We start from the raw sequence: 25,803 nt of genomic DNA, 5'->3' as shown, positions 1-25,803 counted from the left end.
TGGGTATTATAAGGTAGGTGCAAAACTAATTGCGGGTTTTGCCATTGAAAGTAATGGCAAAAATTGCGATTACTTTTGCACCAACCTAATATAATACTCATCAGATTAATGTAAGCCACTTCTGAGATACTAACTAAAAAGATGTAATTTTTGTGATCATCACTGTGGATGAAAGTTGGAGTGTAAATATTAGCTGTCTGTAGACCTTTCCTAGAACTTACGATACTTAACATGAAGATTAACCATGGAAAATTATAATACACTTGTAAGCTATCTTCCATATCTGTGTCTATGAAATGAAAAAACGAAAATTAAATCAGTATCACCCTTCCTTCAGGAGGTTTATCTATGGCAAAACATGTTTTCATTCTTGGTAAAAGAAGTTTTTGATTGGAAAAAGTTTTATCTGTACTATAATGCAATTCTTTTCATTAGCATGGATGACCACAAGTTTTATACTTGTTTTACCTAAATAGAAAAAGCATGATTTCTCAAGAGTTAAACAAACTTTAAAAAGTAAGATCCCTGGCCGGGTGTGGTGGCTCACGCCTGTAATCCCAGCACTGTGGGAGGCCAAGGCGGGCGGATTACGAGGTCAGGAGTTTGAGACCACCCTGGCCAACATGATGAAACCCTGTCTCTACTAAGAATACAAAAATTAGCTGGGCATGGTGGCGGGTGCCTGTAATCTCAGCTACTCAGGAGGCTGAGGTAGGAGAATCATTTGAACTCTGGAGGCGGAGGTTGCAGTGAGGCGAGGTCACACCATTGCACTCCAACCTGGGCGACAGGGCGAGACTCCGTCTCAAAATAAATAAATAAATAAATAAATAAATAAATAAATAAATAAAATCCCTTTAATATGCAAAGGCCCTTTAATATACTGATTTTGTACAATATATACTTTTTAAAACCTGACATCAACTTCTTTTAGACTCCCTTGTCTCTCCACCCCTACATTTTCCTGAATCTTGATTTAATGACGTATTTTCAGTTATCTGACACAACTTTCCAAAGAATGTAACACGATCATTCTTTCATTTTGAAACTTTCTCCACTCTTGGTTTGCAGGAACCAAAACAAGTAAGGTCTCTTTCTTCCTCCCTTAGCTTTCCCTTAGTCTCTTTCCCTGACTGGCTGCTCTTTCTCTGCCAGCCTCTCCAGGGCTAGTGTTCCACAGAATCCTTGATCCTCTCCCTTTCCCTTTTCTTTTCCTCTTCTCTCTCTGCATGTTTTCCCTGGATAATCTCATTCCATCATGTTGCTCTCAATATGAGGACAATTTCAAAATCCATAACCCTTGCTTTGACATTTGCAGTGTGAACAGTTGTCCCCCAAAAGATAATGTCCACCAAGACCTGTGCATATGAATTTACTTGGATAAAGAATCTTTGCGGATGTAATTAAGGTTACAGATCTCAAAATGAGATCATGCTGGATTTTCCCAGTGGATCCTAAATCCAATGACAAGGTGTCCTTATAAGAGAAAAGCAGAAGGAGATTAAAGACACAGAGGAGAAGGCCATGGGAAGATGGTGGCAGCCACAACCCAAGGAAAACTAAAGCCACCAGAAGGTGGAAGAGGCAAGGAAGTGTTCTGTCACAGAGCCTTCAGAAGAAGTGTGGCCCTGCTTATACTTTGATTTCGGGTTTCTGGCCTCCAGAACTGTGAGAGGATAAATTTCATTGTTTTACGTCACCCAGTTTGTGGCCATTTGTTACAGAAGCCACAGGAAACCAGTATAATTCCAGACCAATAAATCCATTAGCTCAATATTTCCAGTGACTACCACAGCTTGTATGTTCCGAATTGACCTCATTCCACCCACTCTCCCCGCAAAAACTGCCACTGATCTTCTCTCTGTAATTGGTGACACCATCAATATAACTTCTCCTTGAATTACTTCACAATTCATCTCCAAACACTCACTAGATCCTATATATTCTTCAGAAACTTATTTTCAGTGCCTTTGATTGCTTTTCAGGCCCTTAGGATATGTAAATATGATTTTTATTGAGTCCCTTACTGGTCATTCTGGAATCCCACCCTAGTCTTTTCTACAGGGAGTGTTACATGTCAAACACCAGGTTTGACCATGCCATTTTCATGTGTGATCCTACATAGTTTGATTGTGTGTCTTCCCTTCTCTGTAAAGGCAGCTTTACTGATGGACTCACAAATGTGTGTAACACCATCATATACAAAGCAAGAAGTTTCATCTTTATGGTGTAGAGAAGACACCACAATGAACAGATAGATCTATCAAATCAGAGGCCCAACCACCCAGACTGAATTTTCTACTAAAGGGATTTGCAAAGTTATTAAATATCTCAGCCAAAATATTTTGTTCTCAAGATAAAATCCAAAATCCCTTGCAAGATATTCAAAACCCTTCATATTCTATCCTCTATCTACATTTGGGGCTTCATCTTAGTCACAAAGACCTTAACTATTTTCTTTCAATAAGTAGACATTTCAAGTTTCTGTGCTTTGGGGACCTTTAACATGATGGATGGTATCCCAATCCTCTCATTACAGAATGTTTTTCTTTACCTCTTTCTTTATAACCTCTCACATCTAATTGATCATCTATTTCAATTGAGTCTAACTTTAAAATTGCTCTCTCTTCTGTCTTCACTATTCTCACTGCTATTACTTTACGTCTGGAAATCATTTTCAGGTCAGGTATTATTTTGCTGAAAGGAACACAGATGCCTTTAGCCTACCACAAAGAAAAGGGGGTATTTTTGAAAGTATATGTGTGGAGTGCAGATGAATCTTAAAACGTTCTTAAGATCCAAAGCATCACTAGTATCAGTTTCATCTTTCTCTTTCCGCATCTCTCATCCTTCCTTTCCCTCTGCCCTGTTTTCTTTCCCTTTTCTTCTTTTGCTACAAACCCCCTGCACCTTTTATCATGCACCATGGATTGCATAGGCCCTTCCGCAAAAGTTTTCAACTTCCCTGTTCTTTTCTCTTCCATTCCCATCTGACTCCTGGCTGACAATTCTTTCTCTAGTCTTCAATGCATTCAATAGACAGTTTGTTTGAATTGGCTTATTGCCAGTTACAGTAAGCTAAATAATGCTCTCTAGAAAGATGTCTACTGCCTCATCCCTGAAACATATGACTATGTTATATTACATGGCAAAAGGTACCTTTCCAATTCGATTAAATTCATGATTTTAAGATGGAATGATTGTCCTGGGTTATCTGAGGATGCCCAATACAATAATGAAGACCCTTATAAGGGAAAGAGAGAGGTAGAAGGGTCAGAGTCAGAGGAGATGTAATGATGAAGAACCTCAAGAACTGTAAGATAATAAATTTATGTTGCTTTAAGTCACTATGTTTGCAGCAACTTGTTAAAACATCAGTAGGACAGTGATACACCAGTGTCCCTAATTTCCAAGCCACCTTATGGATCACATGCAAGCCTACAGTTGACCACCCGTGGATCAGGGTTTAATCCTCTGGTCCTAGCAGTGAATGCCTGTATGCTATCTCTACAATAAACATTGATACGGTTTGGCTGCGTCCCCACCCAAATCTCATCTTGAATTGTAACTCCCACAATTCCCACCTGTCATGGGAGGAACCTGGTGGGAGGTGATTGAATTATGGGGGTGGGTCTTTCCTGCACTGTTCTTGTGACAGTGAATGAGTCGCATGAGATCTGATGGTTTTAAAAATGGGAATTTCCCTACACAAGCTCTCTTTTTGCCTGCTGCCATCCGTGTAAGATGTGACATATTCCTTGCCTTCCGCCACAATTGTGAGGCTTCCCCAGCCATGTGGAACTGTAAGTCCAATTAAACCTTTTTTTCTTCTTGGTCTCAGGTATGTCCTTATCAGCAGCATGAAAACAGGCTAACACAGTAAATTGGTACCAGGAATAGGGCATTGCTGAAAAGAAACCCGAAAATGCAGAAGCGACTTTGGAACTGGGTAACAGGCAGAGGGTGGAACAGTTTGGAGGATTCAGAAGAAGACAGGAAAATGTGGGAAAGTTTAGAACTTCCTAGAGACTTGCTGAATGGCTTTGACAAAAATGCTGATAGTGATATGAACAATAAGATCCAGGCTGAGGTGTTCTCAGATGGAGATGAGGAACTTGTTGGGAACTGGAGCAAAGGTGACTCTTGTTATGTTTTAGCAAAGAGACTGGCAGCATTTTGCCCCTGCCCTAGAGATTTGTAGAACTTTGAACTTGAGAGAGATGATTTAGGGTATCTAGCAGAAGAAATTTCTAAGCAGCAAAGCGTTCAAGATGTGACTTGGGTGCTGTTAAAGGCATTCAGTTTTATGAGGGAAGCAGAGCATAAAAGTTTGGAAAATTTGCAGCCTGACAATGTGATAGAAAAGAAAATCCCATTTTTTGAGGAGAAATTCAAGCTGGCTGCAGAAATTTGCATAAGTAATGAGGAACCGAATGTTAATCCCCAAGACAGTGGGGAAAATGTCTCCAGGGCATGTCAGAGGTTTTCATAGCAGTCCCCCACCATCATAGGCCCAGAGGTTTAGGAGGAAAATGTGATTTCATGGGCTAGGCCCAGGGTCCTCCTGCTGTGTGCAGTCTAGGGACCTGGTGCCCTATGTCCCAGCCGCTCCAGCTGTGGCTGAAAGGGGCCAACACAGAGCTCAGGCTGTTGCTTCAGAGGGTTCAAGCCCCAAGCCTTGGTGGCTTCCACATGGTGTTGAGCCTGGCAGTGCACGGAAGTCAAGAATTGAGGTTTGGTGACCTCCACCTAGATTTCAGAAGATGTATGGAAACGCCTGGATGCTCAGGCAGAAGTTTGGTGTAAGGGTGGGGCTCTCATGGAGAATCTTTGCTAGGGCAATGCAGAAGAGAAATGTGGGGCCAGAGCCCCCACACAGAGTCCCTACTGGGGCACTGCCTAGTGGAGCTGTAAGAAGGCGGCCACCATCCTCAAGACCCCAGAATGGTAGACCCACTGACAGCTTGCATTGTGTGCCTGGAAAAGTCACAGACACTCAACACTAGCCCATGAAAGCAGCTGGGAGGGAGGTTGTACCCTGCAAAGCCACGGGGGTAGAGCTGCCAAGACCATGGGAACCCACGGGAACCCACCTCTTCCATCAGCATGACCCAGATGAGCAAGACATGGAGTCAAAAGAGATCATTTTGAAGCTTTAAGATTTGACTGCCCTGCTAGATTCTGGACTTGCATGGGGCCTGTAGTCGCTTTGTTTTGGCCAATTTCTCCCATTTGGAATGGCTGTATTTACCCAATGCTTGTACCCCCATTGTATCTAGGAAGTAACTAACTTGTTTTTGATTTTACAGGCTCATAGGCCGAAGGGACTTGACTTGTCTCAAATGAGACATTGGACTGTGGACTTTTGAGTTAATGCTGAAATGAGTTAAGACTTTGGGGGACTGTTGTGATGGCATGATTGGTTTTTAAATGTGAGGACGTGAGATCTGGGAGGGGCCAGGGGTGGAATGATATGGTTTGGTTGTGTCCCCACCCAACTCTCACCTTAAACTGTAACTCCCACAATTCCCACCTGTCATGGGAGAAACCCAGTGGGAGGCGATTAAATTATGGGGGCAGATCTTTACTGCACTGTTCTCATGACAGTGAATGAGTCTCACAAGATCTGATGGTTTTAAAAACGAGAATTTCCCTGCACAAGCTCTCTTTTTGCCTGCTGCCATCCATGTAAGACGTGACTTGCTTCTCCTTGCCTTCTGCCATGATTGTGAGGCTTCCCCAGCCATGTGGAAAGCCCAATTAAACCTCTTTATTTTACAAATTGCCCAGTCTCAGGTATGTCTTTATCAGCAGCATGAAAATGGACTAATACAAACATCATTTCTCTGACAAAACTTAAATTGCCTACCATTTGCTAGCTTCTATACTGCTTCCCTCTATCCCTCACCTCTCACATCAAATATATAGAACAATATATTATTTTGTACCCTCATAATACAGTACCACACTTATATACTTATAATACTTTGAATATTATTACTTATTATAAGTAATAATAAGTAATAAGTTGGAATACAAGTTAATAAGTTGGAATACTAATACAACTAATAATAATAATATTCCAAATTAGTTTGAATTCCAAGGTAATAAGTTGGATTAACTTGGAATACTATACTTATTAACTTGGAATATTCTCCTCCTCATTGAAGTCTTAGTCAGCTTGGAAGATTCATTCATACTGCCTTTTATCCTTAACCCACCATGAAGCAGGCATCATTTTCCACAATTGGCATTCATCTGTGCCAACTCTATATAAAATTATACTGACAACTAAAACTGAATGGGTAAGTTTGTGAGGAAATTCATAGGTATAACAGAGTATAGGTATAACAGAACATAGATATAACTAAACAAAGATATTGGCTAATTTTATTTTGTTTGTTAGGTGCAAGTTCCATTTTTGTTAGACTATTATTTTATTTAAGGACATAATTTCAAAGGAATATTAAAATCACTCTAGATCTAATTTCAAAATTTGTAAAAATTACAACAAATAGGAGAATTTTTTTTCCTGAGAAAAAATTAAAGTGCATTTTTTTTAACTTCAAAAGGTAAAGAAACAAAGCCCCAGAAGTTTGGTCTTATAAGCTACCCCAAAGGAAAATAAGGAGAAACACCTTATCTTTTTTGACATATTTGACAAACTGAGAATACACACACGGTAACATAATAAAAGGTAGATGCTGGGGGACTAGGCTGTCTCTTAATCATGTGAAATTAAGCTCATTGACTTACAGGAATGCTCAAGAGAGTGGCTGCACATAAATCACATTGACATGAGATGGAAGTACCCCCACTGGACTTTCTCATTCCTATTCAGTTAAATCTCACTTTATTTACACAGTAGTATAATTTCTTTTACTTAAATGAATATCCATATGTAACAACACAAAAATTAGAACTGAAACTGTGTCTTTGGTTATTTCACTACTCTTACCTTTTATAAATTATTTGGGCCTAGAGTCACAAGTTTAGGAAAACCTCTTGAGGCTTGCCTTCCTCTTGCTGTCAAGAAGAATTGCATCTAAATCATTTACACAAACAGGTGTCCCCTGTCAGGTTCTAGAATGAAGAGAAGATCAACTCCTTTTGGTAACCCTTTTACTCTCTAATAGCTGGATGCTTTAGGGAGCTTTTATATAGATTAAATTCCTCCTATAATAACATGTGCTTTTTGGTAATGCAGCCACTTACTCTTCTCCATATGGTCTAATAACTGTGAATACTTTTTTCCTACACCGAAGTCACTTGCTTATTTATCCTGTATTAGTAATCATGAGCTACAGCCTTTTCATAATGGCCATTATGGAACAATACCATTAGACTCAAAACTTCTGCACAATGACATTAGTACTTCTTTAAAGCAGCACTAAATGTAGTAGAATTCCAATAGAAAAATACTTGAAGAATCATTTTCCTTACCCTTTAACAGATTTTGAACTGCATTTCAAGCCCATGAAAACACTTCCCATTTGTAAAGGTTCATTGTCTTCATCTAAACTCTTATCATGTACTAGATATTGCTTATTCTGGGTTATATCTTTTGCTTCAGTAGTCTCACATTATACATTATACTGATTGCTCTTTAAGAAAAAAAATCATTTTTCTTAAATGCCTCTATTTAATTTTACCTTTATCTTTCTAATACCATTTTGGTCCTGTAGCATCCTCACTGATGTAACTCTGATTATTAAAACCACTCACTCAACCATTCATGCAGTCATTAATTCATTAAGACATTTCCTTGAACCCTGACTCTGAAACAGCATATTTGGCACTGTAGAGATTATAAGCATACATTAATCATGGTCCTTGCACTCACCGTCTTATATTCGGAGGATTTTTTTGAGAGAAAAACATCATGGAACCCCTTCTCTTATCTAATTTCTACATCCAGACCCCTCTAGCTTCATTTTTCTTCAGTATCCCAAACTTTTCAGGCAAATTATAACTCACACTTTAGTTCCCGCAAAGTGCTATAGTCATACTTTGTCCATAACAGTCCTTCGACTATTTATACTATTTCCCTGCTCCCAAATCTTACTCCAGATTTTCTTATACACCATTTTAAAATGTATATATTTAAGAATAGCTATTATTAACAAAGATTATGCTAACCTCTTTGAATGGCCTTGTAAAGATGGAACATTTCAAATACTTCAACCATGCAGACTAATAATAATATTTTTATAGTTTGAAAAGTCCTACCAAGACACAGTGGGAATATGAAAATAAATTCTTTTTATTTGCAGATAAACATACTAGCAGAGAAGAAGGAAGGGAGGAAGAAAGGAAGGAAGGAAAGAACAAAAAGCGAAAAAAGGGAGGAAGGAATGAAGAAAGGGACCAACAAACAAGAATGTAAAGCTAAATTTCCTCGACTGGTTGAGACACAAAGATTCTCCAAGCAAGCGTTTGCTTTACATGTGGGGGATTTTTTTTCAGAATTCCAAAAATGACAGCAACTGAGATGTTTACTTACTGAATTGCTATAATACTTCACATGCTTGAGGGGGATTGGTAATATTGGTCATCTTAGCCTCTTTCATCAAGTGCTACTTATAAAAACTAAAAAAAATAGGTATGAAATTGTCCCAGGATAAAATCTATTGTGTAACGAATGCTGAATATGTGCTTCCATAGATATTAAAAGTCTTGATTCTAAATGTAGGCACAACTTTAGGACATTACCTGAGAGACCAGATAAGAGTCCTTAGTTGTCATAACATACTGTACATATCTGAAGTGATATTTAAAACAAAATGTTATAAAGTTGCATTTTAATATTTCAATCAAGAATGTTATGATATAATTGCCTTTATATATATATATATATATATATATAATTTTTTTTTTTTTTTTGAGATGGAGTCTTGCTCTGTCACCCAGGCTGGAGTGCAGTGGCGCGATCTCAGCTCACTGCGAGCTCCACCTCCCGGGTTCACGCCATTCTCCTGCCTCAGCCTCCCAAATAGCTGGGACTACAGGCGCCCACCACCACGCCCAGCTAATTTTTTTGTATTTTTAGTAGAGACGGGGTTTCACTGTGTTAGCCAGGATGGTCTCAATCTCCTGACCTAGTGATTCGCCCGCCTCGGCCTCCCAAAGTGCTGGGATTACAGGCATGAGCCACCGCGCCCGGCCTGCCTTATTATATTTAATCTGTTCCTTAAATTAATAGCGATGGGACTGTAAGCCAACATGATAAAAATAATGCATTTCCAGCTTGTGTAATAAGAACTCCTATTGCTTTCAAATTCGTTCTGTCAATGAGAAACAAATATCTCCTTTTATGGAATGACCATATGTGTTAATCTAAAGTAAACACTATACAAAATTAACATGCCATAAAAAATCAATATTTCTCTGTGTAATATAATATTGTATATGTTCCTAATTATTAAAATATCTAGTTCTGGTTTTCTAGTGGTCACAGTGAACTAAAAATAATATTCTAGTAAAAGACACATGAAAAGCATTGGGTTTTGAGTCATGTTTATTGACCTTTCAAAAAGATGAATAAAATAAAGAATCAAAAGAGAATTAAATGATAAGACGAAAGAAGAAAGATAAGAAGTCCTCTTGGTTAATACATAAAATCAAACATCAAAAATTGATTTTTATCCCCTAGCCATGGTGCTGCTGGTTTTATAGGTTGGGCTGGGTATGAAGATTGAGCCATTAATCTTTTAAGGAAAAGATGCCAAGTACAATCCTCTTCTACTTGATGTATGGAGATTAGTAATGACACTATTCAGTAAGCTACATATCTGCTTCCCTCAAACAAAGGTGCCACAGGAACAGGCATCAGCTGAAATAAGTCCAAGCTATGAAACTATATGGATAGAATAATATTATTCCTTCCCAAAGTGCACACTTAATATCCAAAAATCAAACAAACAAACAAGCCTCCATCCATCTGGATCTTAATATAGACACTAGGGGAAGGTATGTTAATTCACATCATATAGAAAAGTAAACAAATCAGGCATGCTGCAAAATCCCAGTACCTGCCTTGTCATTTTTACATTATAAGATAGAAAACACATTTGGTTTAGAAGGTATTATATAATTATGTGACAACTGCATTCATAAACTGAAGAGAGAACGGTCTCAGAACTTCTGCTTAGCTTAGCACAGCATCTTATTACCATTCTTCTAAAATAATTACAAAATTAAAACTGAATTTGAGACAGATTCTTGAGTTTTCTCAAGTCTTTAGAGCAGATAATTTTTACAACAATGATGTTTTCTAGAACAGAAATTTACATTAAAATCACTTAACATAGATTTTTGAGACATTTTAATATTTGCATTTATATTAAATTTGCATTTTCCAACTACCCCATGTTTCTAGCTCTGTTCTCATGCTTCTCAAACACACAAAGTAAGTCCCAGTTTGATAAAATTTCTTGCCCCCAAATTAGAGGTTATATAGAATGGACCTATCACCATTACTTTATGATTAAAAAGGAGTAACTTTTCTATTTGAATAAATAAATCATAGATCCGACATAACACAGAAAGAACTGAAAAAAAAACAGATTTTATATAATTAGTGGTAATAACCAGAAAAATAAAGTTTTAAAGAATTAATCAATATTTCTATTTTGGATGAACTATTGTCATTTTGTTATACTTACACAAATGAGTGTTTCTCTTATATATAGCTACTATCACAAAAACCTATGTTAAGTGATTTTAATGTAAATTTCTATCCCAGAAAACATCAGTGTTGTAAACATTATCAGCTTTCATCACTATTTACTCCCCTTTCTACCTACTCTAACTCTCTTGGTTATGCTCAATTGTACTTGAGCATAGTACAATTAAAGAAATCAAGATATATGTTATTTCCCATTAACCCATTCGAATTACATAAACCACTACATCATAATCCTGCCCTAGGGTTTTATCTCATTCAAAAGATCCACTGAGAAGAAGAGATGAAATAATGTGTAGACATAGCAACAGTATTTTTTTCACGTTGCCTATAACCACATCAATGGCAGATACAACAGCTGTATAATAACCAAATATGCTAGAACCAACAGTCTCAGTATTGTTTTTAACTTTCAACCATACACCAAACCTTTGTCCATGCACAATGCCCTCCCCAGTTTCCCTCCAGACTCTATCCCCAGGAGGGGCTCACGAGAGCAGAGCTGCTCCCTGTTTCCCCTGATGTGGGCTTTTTCGTTATATCACCAAAGTGAGTTTGAAGCCTTTTAACCTCATGGTTAAGATGGTTGCTTCACAGCCCCATCTCAGCCCTTTCATTCCTTTTCCTTTCTGCATTCCAAAGATGCTTTTGTCCATGCAATTGCTTATATCACAACACTGCAACCTCTTGTACATTATCTCATCTTCTTTTTCCCACAGGCTCTCCGGAACTAACAGACAATACATTCTAATTCTAGCAACAAAACACAATACCCTTCTTCTTCCTTTATACCTAAAAGCTATAACTTCAAAAATTATGTGACTCCACATAGTGTGAGCATGGCAAGGCTTTATATTATTAGTGACTTACTAGACAAGATACAACTTCACATTGATAATGGTATTTATTCAATTGTCCCATACAATTGAACTATCAACAGTCCACTACAAACCAAGATGCCTGATAACATGTAAAGTTTTTCATAAATGCCAACATTAATCTATTTAGTAGTTCCTTTCACTACCATCCTACTTTACCTCTATGTTTCCTATTAAAATATTAGTGCTTCCTCATGACATTTTCTTCAATAACACTAGTGTTTTCTTTATATACTTCCAAGCAATTCATCAAATCAGCTGGAGTACAACCCCAAAAAGAATCTTCCCTAAGTATAGCTGACACCAAAATGGTAACAATAAAAGTTAACATCAAAGATACAATAATATTTCCATGCAAAAAATTAAATAACACTGTTTATATAAGAATACTTAAAATCCTACCACAAAATGAAATCTAAATACAAGGCTTTGCTATTGAATCCATGCCAATTCATAGTAATTGACAAAATAAGCCACATTCTTTTGAATCCACTCTCACTTTCCTAATTCCCTGTGAGTGTGCTCCACCTATTTACTCATAATATCTACAATATCTCCACAATATTGATAACTGATCATTCTCAACTTTTCCACAAATGGCACATGTGTAAATGTAGCACTATCACTTTAAGCTATAAAAACAAGTAAAAAACAGAGGAATACTGCTTACCGGAGCCTCTTTTGGTCACAACCTTCAAACTCTGAGTAAAAGTAGCGTATAAGAGAATCAAGTGTGGAATCGGAGCTTTCATCTTCCAGCTCTTAAAGGCTGTTCCCTAAAGCAAAGATTAAAAAGAAGAAAAACATACATGTTTTAAAAATAGAAAGCAATATTATAAGAGTTTCATAACTTTGATCAAACATGATTGGTGCAATGAATTACACAAAAGGAAAGAATATAACCAGGATTTCTATTATATTTTCCCACATGTTGTGGTTCCTAAGTTAAATCGAAACCGGTAATACCAAAATTATGCCTCCATAGCCCTCACCCCCAAAATGCTTTAAAATCTTATGTTCACTTGAGGTTTTGGACTTTTTATTTAAACGCCCTAGCTGTATTTAAATAAGTGGAAACAATCCCGTCAAAAGAATTATTTCACTAACAATTTATCTTAATAAAAATCATCCAAACTGACATTTTTAACATTGCACGCTGCAACAGAATGTGGTTTTACTCAGTGTCATTCTTTCCAATAGAGATTAAATCATAAACTGTATGCCTCAAAATATTTAATCGTGATTTTATAATTTTCTTTCAAAAACCTCTAAAAGATACTTTAAGCTAATTTTAAGACTTTTGTTTTTATTAAAAGAATGTATACTATGGCCAGGCACAGTGGCTCATGACTGTAATCTCAGCACTTTGGGAGGCTGAAGCGGGTAGATCCCTTGAGCCCAGGAGTTTGAGACCAGCCTGGGCAACATGGCAAAACCCCCATCACTATAAAAAAAAAAAAAAATAGCTGGGCATGGTGGAGTGCACCTGTAGGCCCAGCTACTTGGGAGGCTGATGTAGGAGGATGGCTTGAGCCTGAGAGGTCAAGGCTGCAGTGAGCTGAGATTGTGTCACTGTACTCCAGCCTAAGCAACAAAGGAAGAAGAAGAAGAAAGAAGAAGAAGAAACAACACTCAATGAAGCTACCAAAAAATCATTTCTTTCTATTATAAGGCTTGCAGAGGGATATAAGAAGGGACACTAACCTAGTGTGTTTGGATTTCTAAAGGAGAAATATTTCATTTGGAATTAAATAAACAAACATTGTCTTCCTCAGAAAATCATCCTTCTGTGTCTCAGCTTTATTGACATATAATTCACAAAGTTGGATATGTTTAAAATGTACAATGTGTTTTCATATGCATATATATTGTGAAATGATTACCACTATAAAGTTAGCTAACACATACTTCAACTGATATAGTTGCTATATTTTTGTGTATGGTAAGCCTTAAGATCTACTCTCAAAAAATTTTAAGTATACAATGTAGTATCATTAATTATAGTCAACATGCTGTACATTAGATCCCCAGAATGTACTCATTGTATATCTGCAAGTTTGTACCCTCTGACCAACATCTCCCCATTTTTCCCCATCCCGTCCCAGCCCTCGGCAACCACCATTCTACTCTCTGCTTCCTTTCTTTTTGTATAAGACTGAGATAGTAGAGCTGAAAGACCGACTTTCAAAAAGTGGCAAATCAGAACACAGTTCAAATATATTGTAAACTTATGACAGGACAAGTTTCTTTGCAAGACACTTGAGGACTGATCATATCCAGCTTTCAATCACTATAACCTTATTAAAGATGAGAATGCCAAAACTATCACATTTTGTGTTCTCCCAGAGCCTCATTCAGATACTTCTGAATGGTTTTAATTGATTAATTTACTCACATTAATAAGTCTGTTAAAACACATTTTAATTCACAAAACAAAAGCAAAATCCATTCACCTGTGGCAAGGTGTCACCATCACCATTTTATTCAGAAAATCAGTGAATTTGTAATAGCATGGAAAATAATCTATTTTAATGGCAGCACCTTTAAGGGATGACAATCTGTTTAAGTTTTCTATCCAAAGACCTTAAGTTTACATAAAGACATAAATGAAACCTAATCCAAAGAGCTGATTCATCAGACACATCTGATGAACTGCCACATTAAAGTACATATCTGAGTCATGCACTCCTAAAACCCGAATCCCATTTCCCAGCCACCACACTAACTGGAGCTGCAGGAAATCTTCAAGTTGACATCTTCAGCCTTCAGGTTAGCTGTGAGAATCAGTTCTTTTCTGTGTGACTTTAATCAGCGCTGCCCAAGAAACTCCAGGACTCAACTATACACCGCAAGACCTTTCAGCTCAACTATCTTATTACTTTACTCCTGTTCAAAATACTATTTCCTTACTCATTTCATTTCTATAAAGCATATAGGCTAGTTTGCAATTCTATTTCTTAAAATTAATATGTATGGAAAGCATCTATTTGGTAATATCAAGGTCCTTAATTGAATCTCTTGAAACTTTGTATATTAGGGAACACAAAAAGAAATCCATAGAATTTCACAGACTTAACATCTTGGTCAATCTATAATAATCTTTGCAAACTTCTTTGAGGAAGTTTATTATGTCTTAAATTGCAAAACAGATTAAATATATCTAGCCATAGACATCCAAGCTTTGCTATCCTTGTTGCATAATCAAAATTTGCACCCAGAAATAGCAATACAAACTGTACATAATCATTTAGTGAGGTTCTCACATATTTTCTTATTGCTTATACTATTGGTGAACTAATTTCAAGAGGCCTCAATTTCTGGATAAATGGACCTGAAACCAGTTGCCTGTTTCCTGTCAATACCATTCACCATTTGGCTTCACATAAACCACTACTAAACCTTATGCAGAATGAGCATACCACAATGGTTAAGAGCAGAAAGTCTATATATCCCAGCTTTGCCACCTATCAACTGTGATTTGGAACAAATAACCTCTCTGTGACTAGTTTCTTCATTTGCAAAGTAAGTACTATAATAGTACATATAGCATAGCACTTAGAACAGCACTGGCACATTGAAAGAACAACAAATCAAAGCTTCGGGGATTTTTGTTTGTTTGTTTTTGAGACAGAGTCTCTCTTTGTCGTTCAGGCTGGAGTGCAGTGGCGCGATCTCGGCTCACTGCAACCGCTGCCTCCCGGGTTCAAATGATTCTCCTCTTTCAGCCTCCCAAGTAGCTGGGATTACAGGCGCCCGCCACCACACTCGGCTAATTTTTGTATTTTTAGTAGAGACGGGGTTTCACTATGTTGGCCAGGCTGGTCTCGAACTCCTGACCTCAGGTGATCTGCCTGCCTTGGCCTCCCAAAGTGCTGGGATTACAGGCAAAACTTCTGTTTTTATTGTTGTTATTGCAGTTAATTGTTATTACTTTTATTATTATTGTAAGTACTACCAATTAATTCATACTACTAATATTCACATCCTTTCCCTATCAAGTTTTCTGTGTATCCCAGCTTTCTACTTGACTGGAAGGCCCTGAAGGGTAAATGTGAGTTTTATGCAACTTTTTATTTCCAATGCTCAATGAATGCTAGCTGGAAAAAAACAAATGAAAGACTGGATATGGTTGCTATTTTATGCAGTTCAATTTTGATATTTAAACCCATCATTTGATAAACCCTTATTGAGCATATACTAGTTACAAGATGTTTTGCTATGATGTAGTGGGGACACAAAGACAATGCAATGGAGTCTAATCAAAAAGGCTCACAGACCAATAAAGGAAACAAATGCTTACCTATTTAATTAGACTGGCCCTGTTGCCATTTATTCAGTATAATGTGCTTAGAGAGTAGAGGAAGGAATCAATTAATTCTGCTCCAGTCTGGGTGTGGTGAAGTCAAAGGAAAGGGCTTCCAGGGGAAGAAGTATTTCATCTAGATCATGAAGGAGAGACTTTCTAAGGGAAAGGAAATTCTGGGTCCAGGACAAAGATGAGTGAAATACTCAGTGTGGTAGGCAGAATATTGTCCCTTTCCTCTCACCAAACACGTCCAGATCCCAATCTCTGGAACTTGTGAATATGTTGCTCTACATAGCAAAGAGACTGTGTAAATGTGATTAAGTTAAGAATTTTGAGAAGGGAGATAATCATTCAGGTGTGCCCAAAGCAATCACAAACTCTCTTACAAAAGGAGAGCAGAAGAATCAGACTCAGAAAGAGAAAATAACTAAATATATAGATGGAAACAAAGGTCAGAGGTTCAAGTGTTGCACTGTGAAGGTGGAAGAACAGGCCATGAGACAATGAATGTTTGTGGCCCCTAGGAAGCTGGAAAAGTCAAGGAAACAGATTTTCTCATACATTCTCCAGAAGAAAAGTAAGCATGCCAAACACCTTGATTTTAGACCCATTTTGAACATCTGATCTCCAGAATTATAAGATTTAAAATTTGGGTTATTTTAAGCCACTAAGTTTGTGGTGACTTCTTAAAGCAGCAATAGGAAATGATTACAGCAAGGATGTGAAATGGCAAGTTTCAGGAATAAAGTGTAAATAGACCACAGTTTGTGGGTTGTAATAACATATGAAGCCATCAATGTAGATAGACATTGCCAATGTAGGATTTCGACAAAACGTCAGTGGAAAACCTTATAAGGCGCATGAGGGAAAAATCCTCAACTTCTTATGTAACATCTTCATTCGTGCTCTAACTTAATCATCCAAGAATATTTCATGTAACTTTATTTTTTGTTACCTATTTCTTTAGTCATAGAAACATTTCTTCAGAACACACATGATAACTCACCTAAGATTCTGACCTGCCTCCCTTTCACACAATCCTAAGATTCTTTGCCGTATAGACAATGAAGAGCCAATGGATGCTTTTAAGTGAATAATCTAACTTGTTTTATATAGTGTAGATTGAAGCTGGAAGGAAACAGCAGGCAGCAGTACTGGAAGAAGAGGAAGGGGGTAAGTCAATGCAGTAACAGTGAATACTGGGAAAACAGAACAGATTTAGAAATCAATAGGAAGCTTCTAAAGTGGATTGTGGATCTGAGGTGTATACTTTGAGAAACTAGGTCTATTATGATATTATTTACCAATATATAGAAATACAGAAGATATTTTGGGCAACGAGGGTGGAAAAATATGCAAAATTATATTTGTGACATACTGAGCTTAAAGTGCCTATGAAATTTCCTGTTAAAACTTTCATGTAGTTTATTAAAAATATTAGCCAGGAGCTTAGTAGAGAGATGGAAGATAACACAACACTGTAATTGTAGCTGAAGTTAAGAACATGTATTAGGAAAAACAAGAAGGAAGTACAGATAAAGAAGAGAAGAAGGCTCACATCATCTACCCTGGGGCTTACAAATATTTATAGAACAGGCAAAATGAATCAAGAGGGAGAAAAAGTGAGAAAAGCAAGCCACAGAGGGAGTGTGAATCAGAAAATATTGGGTAAAATAAGCAAGCAAGGATATTTAAGGATACAATCAGGAGAGTTTGTGTATTGTGAGAATAAAAAAAGACATCTGGGCCTGGGTTGGTGGCTCACGCCTGTAATCCTAACATTTTGGGAGGTCAAGGCAGGAGGATCACTTGAGCCCAGGAGTTTGAGACCAGTCTGTGCACCACAGTAAGACCACCATCTCTACAAAAAAATTTAAAAATTAGCCAGGTGTGGTAGCACATGCTGTAGTCCCAGGTACTGGGGAGGCTGAGGCGGGTGGATCACTTAAGCCCCAGAGGTTGAGGCTGGAGTGAGCAGTGATTATTTCACTACACTCTAGCCTGGGCAACAGAGTGAGATCCTGTCTCGAAATAAAAAAGACAGCTGGTATCAGAGTTAAGATGCTAACGACCAGTCTTCTCATTACACAAATGGGAGTATAAGTGGGCATAATGAAAAGAGTCCAAGGTGGAAACTAAGTTTCATCTGCTTGTTTTTGAATGTTTTTCAAAAACAACATGCAAAACAAGCAACAATGTATTTTGAATGTGGATGTGGAATCCACAATTCAGGGTAGAGAAGCTGAGGATTAACTGGGGAATTCTGGATGACATATGTAAACTGAGGCAAAAGAGAGTCAGAGGAAAGAAGTGAATCTAGAAGGAAGAGATACTAGTATGGGGAAGTTGAGACTCCTCCTTTATAAAGCACAAATGGGTGAATATAAAGGTAAATTTGGGAAGTGAAATGGAGGGAAGCTGCACTCATTTGTTTTATTCTTAACTATAAAGCAGGGAGAATATGCTTTAGAATCAGAAAAACCTGGATTATTGGCCTTACTGTATGTTAAGGGAAGCAAGTTACTTCATCTTTATAAGCCCCAGTTTTCTCATCTACAAAGCATGGACGTAAGTATCTGCCATATTTATTTCAGTTTTTACCTACTTTTCCTCAACATGTTGAGATAGCAAATACCTACTTCAAAGTTTCATAAGCCTTAAATAAAATACTTGTCTTTATGGTGACTATTAGTGTTTAACAATGACATTTAATTATAGACATTTTTTAATGCTAGCTCTTTTCTTATGCCTTCTTTCCACTCCTGGCTTGTATGTAGTAATTAACTATGCTAAAAAATGATTCGCTATATTTTACTTAATACTTAAAGTTTTGACATTACTATATTCAAGATTAAGGCAACCATTTTTTCACTCTAATCAAAAATTGAAGTATCCATTTGTGCCTGACACAGATAAAGTATTTTTCCAAGAGTTCAATTTACACAAAGCAATGCATGTTATGAGATAGATTTCCTGTGGAGAGGATAAACAGAAGCTCTTAGACACTCTACAACCATAAGTTACTAAAAGGCACAATATTTACAACTAGTCACAGGGAAACTTGTGTCTAAATCATAAGCTTTGGCTACTACCTTGAGGAAATTAAACACAAATTATAAAGTTATATATACATTTGTTTTTTTTAATTATGGAGTGCCTATCATGATGCAGATGCTGTTCTAAATACCGAGGTACAAAATGATTAGGAAATGGTTACTGTGGCAAGGATTACATGGAAGAGAGACATGGAAATCAACAATTTTAGCAAAGGGATACATGTTATGAGAGACGACTTCTCAAGAATCCATGGAAAGTGCTCAGTGCAGCCTGGATAGGTCATGAAAACATTCACAGAAGAGGGTGGCATTGGGCTGACTCTGGAAGCAGAAGAGGGAGTTCATTAATGACTAAGGTAGGAAGGGTTAAATAAATGGTGGGCAAGAGATTACAGGTAGAGTAGGACAGAAAGAGTGCATGGTCCATTTGGAAAACCACTGATGAAAATAAAGCTAAATACTTGACAATCTATTCAATATGAGTTGGGGAGTAGGGAGGGGGATATATTTAGATCATCGAAAACAAGTTTTAGGTCACCAAGATAATTTTTTTCTAAATTGGCCCTGACAAAACTCTGTGGGAATTTCGTTTGTTTGTTTTCTTTTTAACACAATTCTAAACAGAAGACCATTTATTCCTATAGCGCTTCTCTGACAAGGGAATGTTGACCTTCCAAATCGTATAACCAAGCTTCTAAACTGATCTCCAAAAGCTAATTCACAATATGACTAAAAAACCAAAGTTATCAATAAAAAATCTGAAGTCATACGCTTCTTGGCAGATTACCCTACAAGGTGATGAAGAGTATTATACTCAGCAGTCAAATAATCGTATCTAAAATGCATCTGTGCCTTATTTAAATATTGTCCCGAGAATTAAACACTGTGGAGTTCACTGTGGAGCAATCTAACATAAAATACTGTGGAATGTCTTGCAAACCTATAGACTACTGGAGCAGTAAGCGCAGTTACTATGGGATAATTGGTACACCTACTGGGTGGCACCAGGTGAAGCTGAAAAGTTGTATAGGAATCTGGTAAGGAAAGGGTTGGTTTGACTCTCAAGATGTCCTGACTATATGCTTCAGGAGGTTAAAAACCAATAGTGCTTAAAGAACAGACTGTGAAAACCGCTTTTGTATTACAAAGACTTGATGAAACTTCCCTCTAATCTATTAAGAAAAAAAAGAACAATAATATAAACAAAATTAGAACTGAAGAAGTTATAAAATATACAATGACATAAAATATTTAGAACACTTTGAATTTTACTAAATTTGTAAATTTTACAGAATGGATGATTGGGGATAAAAATAACTAAAATTCATTAAACAGAAGAAAATTACGAGTAAACCCAAAACAATTTAAAATCTCAAAATGCTATTAAAGTATAGACTCCAAAAATGTTAATTTAAGAAAATAATACTGATGAGTACTTCCAAACTTTCAAGAAACAGAGTTTGGTCCAAGGAATAGAAAATCATGGTTATGGCTATAAAAATATAGAAAACCCTTTTTTTTTTTAACTGACAAAATAAAGTGCTTTAAACTAATATAAAGAATGAGGGCAAGGATAGTTAATGTTACTATTTTCATTTAGCTTTGATCTGGAATTCCTAGGCAGTGACTGTACATATTAGAAAAAGAGAAATGCAAAATTTTTATTAGTAGTAGGGCATGGTGACAAAAAGTTAGAAAACTTTATTCCATTATAAATTCATGCAAATAATATGCTCCAGGATTAAAATATTGACCACTTTATCAATTTTGACACAAAATGTCAAATTTTTCCAAATTGGGAATATACACTTCTAGTCAAAATTCAAATGGAATATTTATTGTGTTTTTTAGAACATAAAAATATAAATTTTATAAGGAAAGTTAAAAGTCAAATATAAATTAGCAAACATATTTCCAACATACACATCAATAGGCTAGTGCCCATATAATATAAAGAATGCTTACAAATCTATTGGGAAAATTAGCAAAGGGAATGAATATAGAAAATGAACAAATCAAGTGAATAGGTAATACATAGAAGACATATAGTCACTAAATATTACAGTCATAAAACTGATAGTAAATAAAAGCATATACTAAAATAATCTGTCAAATAAAAATAAAATTTTCTCACACAAAAACGCCATGATTGTAATTTTGTATATTCATACATATATAATTATAGAGAAAGGAAAAGAGTAATCAAAGTTATTTAAATGACAATGTATTATGTCGATATGGATATAGTAAAACAAGTATGCTGATAATCTGATGATGGGAGTGAATATTAGTACAGTTTTACTGGAAAGCAATTTCTCAATATATAGCCTTTAAAATACTTAACCACTGGGAATCAATCATCCTGCTTCTAAAAATCCATCTGTAGTGGTAAAAATTCTGAGATGGGCCCCAAGACTTCCACTCCCTTGTGTCCATGCCCTGTAGAACTGTCTTCTTTTAAGTTTGGGTGGGGCCTATAAATATGATAGGTATCATGCCCATGATTAGGTTATATTATATAACAAAGATAGAAGGATTTTGTAGGTGTGATTAAGGCCACTAATCAGGTGCCTTTAAGTTAATCAAAAGGGAGATTATCCTGGTTGGGCCCAGCCTAATCAGGTGGTCTTTTAAAAAAGGTTCTAGAGGTTAGAGATAGAAAAGGTTAGAGAAAAGAAGTAGCAGAGATTATTTCCTTTTGGCTTTCAAGAAGAAAGTGCCATGTCATGGAGAGAGCCATGTGACAGGGAATGGCCATCAACCTCTAGGAGCTGAGCGCCTCAGTTCTAAAACCACAAAAAAAAAAAAAACCCTGAATTTTGCAAAAAACCGTAAGAGCTTGGAAGAGGACTTCAAGTCTCAGATAAGACCTAAGACCCAAGACCCAGATGACATCTTGATTTCACACTTGTGAGACCCTGAACTGAGTCAGCTAACCTGTGCCCAGATTCCTGACCCACAGAAACTACATGATAATATATTTGTATAGTTTCAAGCTGCTAAGTTTTTGGTAATTTGTTATGTAAAAATAGGTAAATAATATACCACCTTAAATATTCATTAATCCAGACAGATTTATGTAAAGAGATAATTATTAAATTTTCTATTGACTAATATAGAGGACTAGTAACAATTGTAGAGAATACCTGTAAGATGGAATATTATTTAGCTTTCACAAACACTTCTGAAATTAATAATTTGGAAAAATAGTCAAAATAACATGGAAAGGAGATGAAAGCATAATATAATGCTGTATAGAGAAAATTATCCATAGTATGAATAATATTATCACTAATAGAAAAATGAGTTAAAAATTACAGCACAGCAGATCACATGAGCTGGCTATCATAAATAATTATACTGATTTTGGCTCTCCTCCACATTGCTATATGTTTCCCTAATTTGAAAAAAAAGAACATGCACTGTTTTTTACAAAAATATGTATGTATTTATGCCTCTTTAAAATTTCATTAGAAAAGGTTTTAAAGGGTCAAATTATATTACTTTTTTCCAGAATCTGAATGATTTATTATAATTCTAATTCTACAAGTAAAAGCCATATGTTTCTAAATCCAGGAGTTATCCTGATAAACCACATTGTGCAAAATATTTTCTCACTGCAACAATTTCCACTTTTTTCAACCATATGATTCACTTTAATGGATCACTAAGAAAAAACACCAGGTTAGCAATCTGAATCTAATTAAAATAGATTCTGGACAGACAGACAGACAGACACACACACACACACACACACACATACATACATACACACACACTGTGACTGAAAGAATGAAATGTATACTGTGGAAGAGATATGCCTGTAAATGTATCCACCTAATACTACTTTAAGGAAACATTTGAGAATCTGAAATGAGCAATAGAGATTATTAACTATCCTTTCCATGGAAAGTTGGAGCCTCTGGGAATTATCTGATCTTATATGTGTAACTTTGCTTTTGAAAAAGCTATTTTATATCTCTGTAAAGATACAGTGAACATCTAGAAAGCTAATAGCAATGCAAATAATTCTTATCCATAGAAATGCTTATTAATTGTGTCTGGCACAATGCAATTGATTATTGCTCTATGGATAGACATGCTGTGTTCAATTGAGTTCAATATTCCTTTATTGCATATAAATTTGTGGTTCTTTGACAACTCCATCAAGTCAGGTGTAACATCTTGTCTAGTTCCCTCATTAATCAGTGATGTAAATAAAACTTTGACAAAAGTTCATTTTATATCTTTATGAAAGTCAAGTTTTAATTTCTTTTTTAAATTATACTTAATACTACATTCATTTATTAAAATCAAGTTAGTCAATAAATGCTTTAAGATAAAGTATTTTTTACAGTTTAAGCAAGATAAGTATTTAAGATGAGCAATACGCTAATTAGCTTGATTCAATCATTCCACATTCTATATATATATACACACAACAGTATCACTCTGTACCTGATAAATATATACAAGTATAATTGTCAATGTTCAATAAAATGTTAAAAAGGAAATTAAACAAAAGAAATAATGATAAACTAGTTCGGGTTAGATTTCGTATTCTAGTCAGAGCTTAGTATCATGGGGTTTTAATCAGAAACCAAGTGAACAACAATATACAGACACTGTAAAGGCTGCTAAACAAGAGATCAGTGGAACTGCAAAGGTGCATAGAAAAAGTCCATTTCCATAACATTATCATCAACAGGAGCAACTAAATGTATTTTGAGACACTAGGTCTTTCTCTCAGATTTGGCAAAGCAGAGAAACTACCCATCTTAGGGGAATAGTGGCTAGGAAAAGGCTTCAATCAAGGTCATTAAAAACTAATGGAATCATCCCTTGCAAAATCTAGAGTCACCTAACGTGACCAATATAGTCTAGAAAATCACTGGCACTAGCCGATGCTTGTCTGTGAAGACAGACCTGAAGAAATATACAATGAAAGTGGTTAAGTGCACACACTCAGGAGTAAAAGTCCTTGTATTTGAAACCCAGCTCAACTTCTTTTTTTTTTTTTTTTTACTTTTTTTTTCTTTTTATTATTATTATTATTATTATTATTATTATTATTATTATACTTTAGGCTCTATGGTACATGTGCGCAACGTGCAGGTAAGTTACATATGTATACATGTGCCATGCTGGTGCGCTGCACCCACCAACTCGTCATCTAGCATTAGGTATATCTCCCAATGCTATCCCTCCCCCCTCCCCTCACCCCACAACAGTCCCCGAAGTGTGATGTTCCCCTTCCTGTGTCCATGTGTTCTCATTGTTCAATTCCCACCTATGAGTGAGAATATGCGGTGTTTGGTTTTTTGTTCTTGCGATAGTTTACTGAGAATGATGATTTCCAATTTCATCCATGTCCCTACAAAGGACGTGAACTCATCATTTTTTATGGCTGCATAGTATTCCATGGTGTATATGTGCCACATTTTCTTGATCCAGTCTATCATTGTTGGACATTTGGCTTGGTTCCAAGTCTTTGCTATTGTGAATAATGCCGCAATAAACATACGTGTGCATGTGTCTTTATAGCAGCATGATTTATAGTCCTTTGGGTATATACCCAGTAATCGGATGGCTGGGTCAAATGGAATTTCTGGTTCTAGATCCCTGAGGAATCGCCACACTGACTTCCACAAGGGTTGAACTAGTTTACAGTCCCACCAACAGTGTAAAAGTGTTCCTATTTCTCCACATCCTCTCCAGCACCTGTTGTTTCCTGACTTTTGAATGATTGCCATTCTAACTGGTGTGAGATGGTATCTCATTGTGGTTTTGATTTGCATTTCTCTGATGGCCAGTGATGGTGAGCATTTTTTCATGTGTTTTTTGGCTGCATAAATGTCTTCTTTTGAGAAGTGTCTGTTCATGTCCTTCACCCACTTTTTGATGGGGTTGTTTGTTTTTTTCTTGTAAATTTGTTGGAGTTCATTGTAGATTCTGGATATTAGCCCTTTGTCAGATGAGTAGGTTGTGAAAATTTTCTCCCATTTTGTAGGTTGCCTGTTCACTCTGATGGTAGTTTCCTTTGCTGTGCAGAAGCTCTTTAGTTTAATTAGATCCCATTTGTCAATTTTGGCTTTTGTTGCCATTGCTTTTGTTGTTTTAGACATGAAGTCCTTGCCCATGCCTATGTCCTGAATGGTATTGCCTAGGTTTTCTTCTAGGGTTTTTATGGTTTTAGGTCTAACATTTAAGTCTTTAATCCATCTTGAATTGATTTTTGTATAAGGTGTAAGGAAGGGATCCAGTTTCAGCTTTCTGCATATGGCTAGCCAGTTTTCCCAGCACCATTTATTAAATAGGGAATCCTTTCCTCATTTCTTGTTTTTGTCAGGTTTGTCAAAGATCAGATAGTTGTAGATATGTGGCATTATTTCTGACGGCTCTGTTCTGTTCCATTGATCTATATCTCTGTTTTGGTACCAGTACCATGCTGTTTTGGTTACTGTAGCCTTGTAGTATAGTTTGAAGTCAGGTAGCGTGATGCCTCCAGCTTTGTTCTTTTGGCTTAGGATTGACTTGGCGATGCGGGCTCTTTTTTGGTTCCATATGAACTTTAAAGTAGTTTTTTCCAATTCTGTGAAGAAAGTCATTGGTAACTTGATGGGGATGGCACTGAATCTGTAAATTACCTTGGGAAGGATGGCCATTTTCATGATATTGATTCTTCCTACCCATGAGCATGGAATGTTCTTCCATTTGTTTGTATCCTCTTTTATTTCCTTGAGCAGTGGAAACCCAGCTCAACTTCTTACTAGCTATGCAAACTTGGACAAATTACTAATACTTAACATTCCAATATCTAATATCTCATTTTCTTCATCTGTAAAATGGCCAGATGAATAGTCTGTATCTCAAAGGATT

At 36.4% G+C, this 25,803-nt stretch overlaps 1 protein-coding gene across 1 annotated transcript in view; it reads right to left on the bottom strand.

Annotated features, from left to right (window-relative positions):
• The window catches only part of IL1RAPL1 (interleukin 1 receptor accessory protein like 1), a 1,383,775-nt gene that overhangs the window by 1,164,158 nt on the left and 193,814 nt on the right, over nt 1–25,803 (bottom strand). Inside the window, exon 2 of the mRNA XM_024240664.3 lies at nt 12,233–12,338. Coding sequence (XP_024096432.1) covers nt 12,233–12,314 — 82 coding nt within the window. The 5' untranslated portion in view covers nt 12,315–12,338. The remainder of the gene's footprint in view (nt 1–12,232; nt 12,339–25,803) is intronic.

This window comes from Pongo abelii, chromosome X (assembly GCF_028885655.2).
Source record: "Pongo abelii isolate AG06213 chromosome X, NHGRI_mPonAbe1-v2.0_pri, whole genome shotgun sequence".
Classification (NCBI taxonomy): Eukaryota; Metazoa; Chordata; class Mammalia; order Primates; family Hominidae; genus Pongo; species Pongo abelii.
Note: the sequence above shows the minus strand (reverse complement) of the source record. Positions and strands in the feature narration are given on the sequence as shown.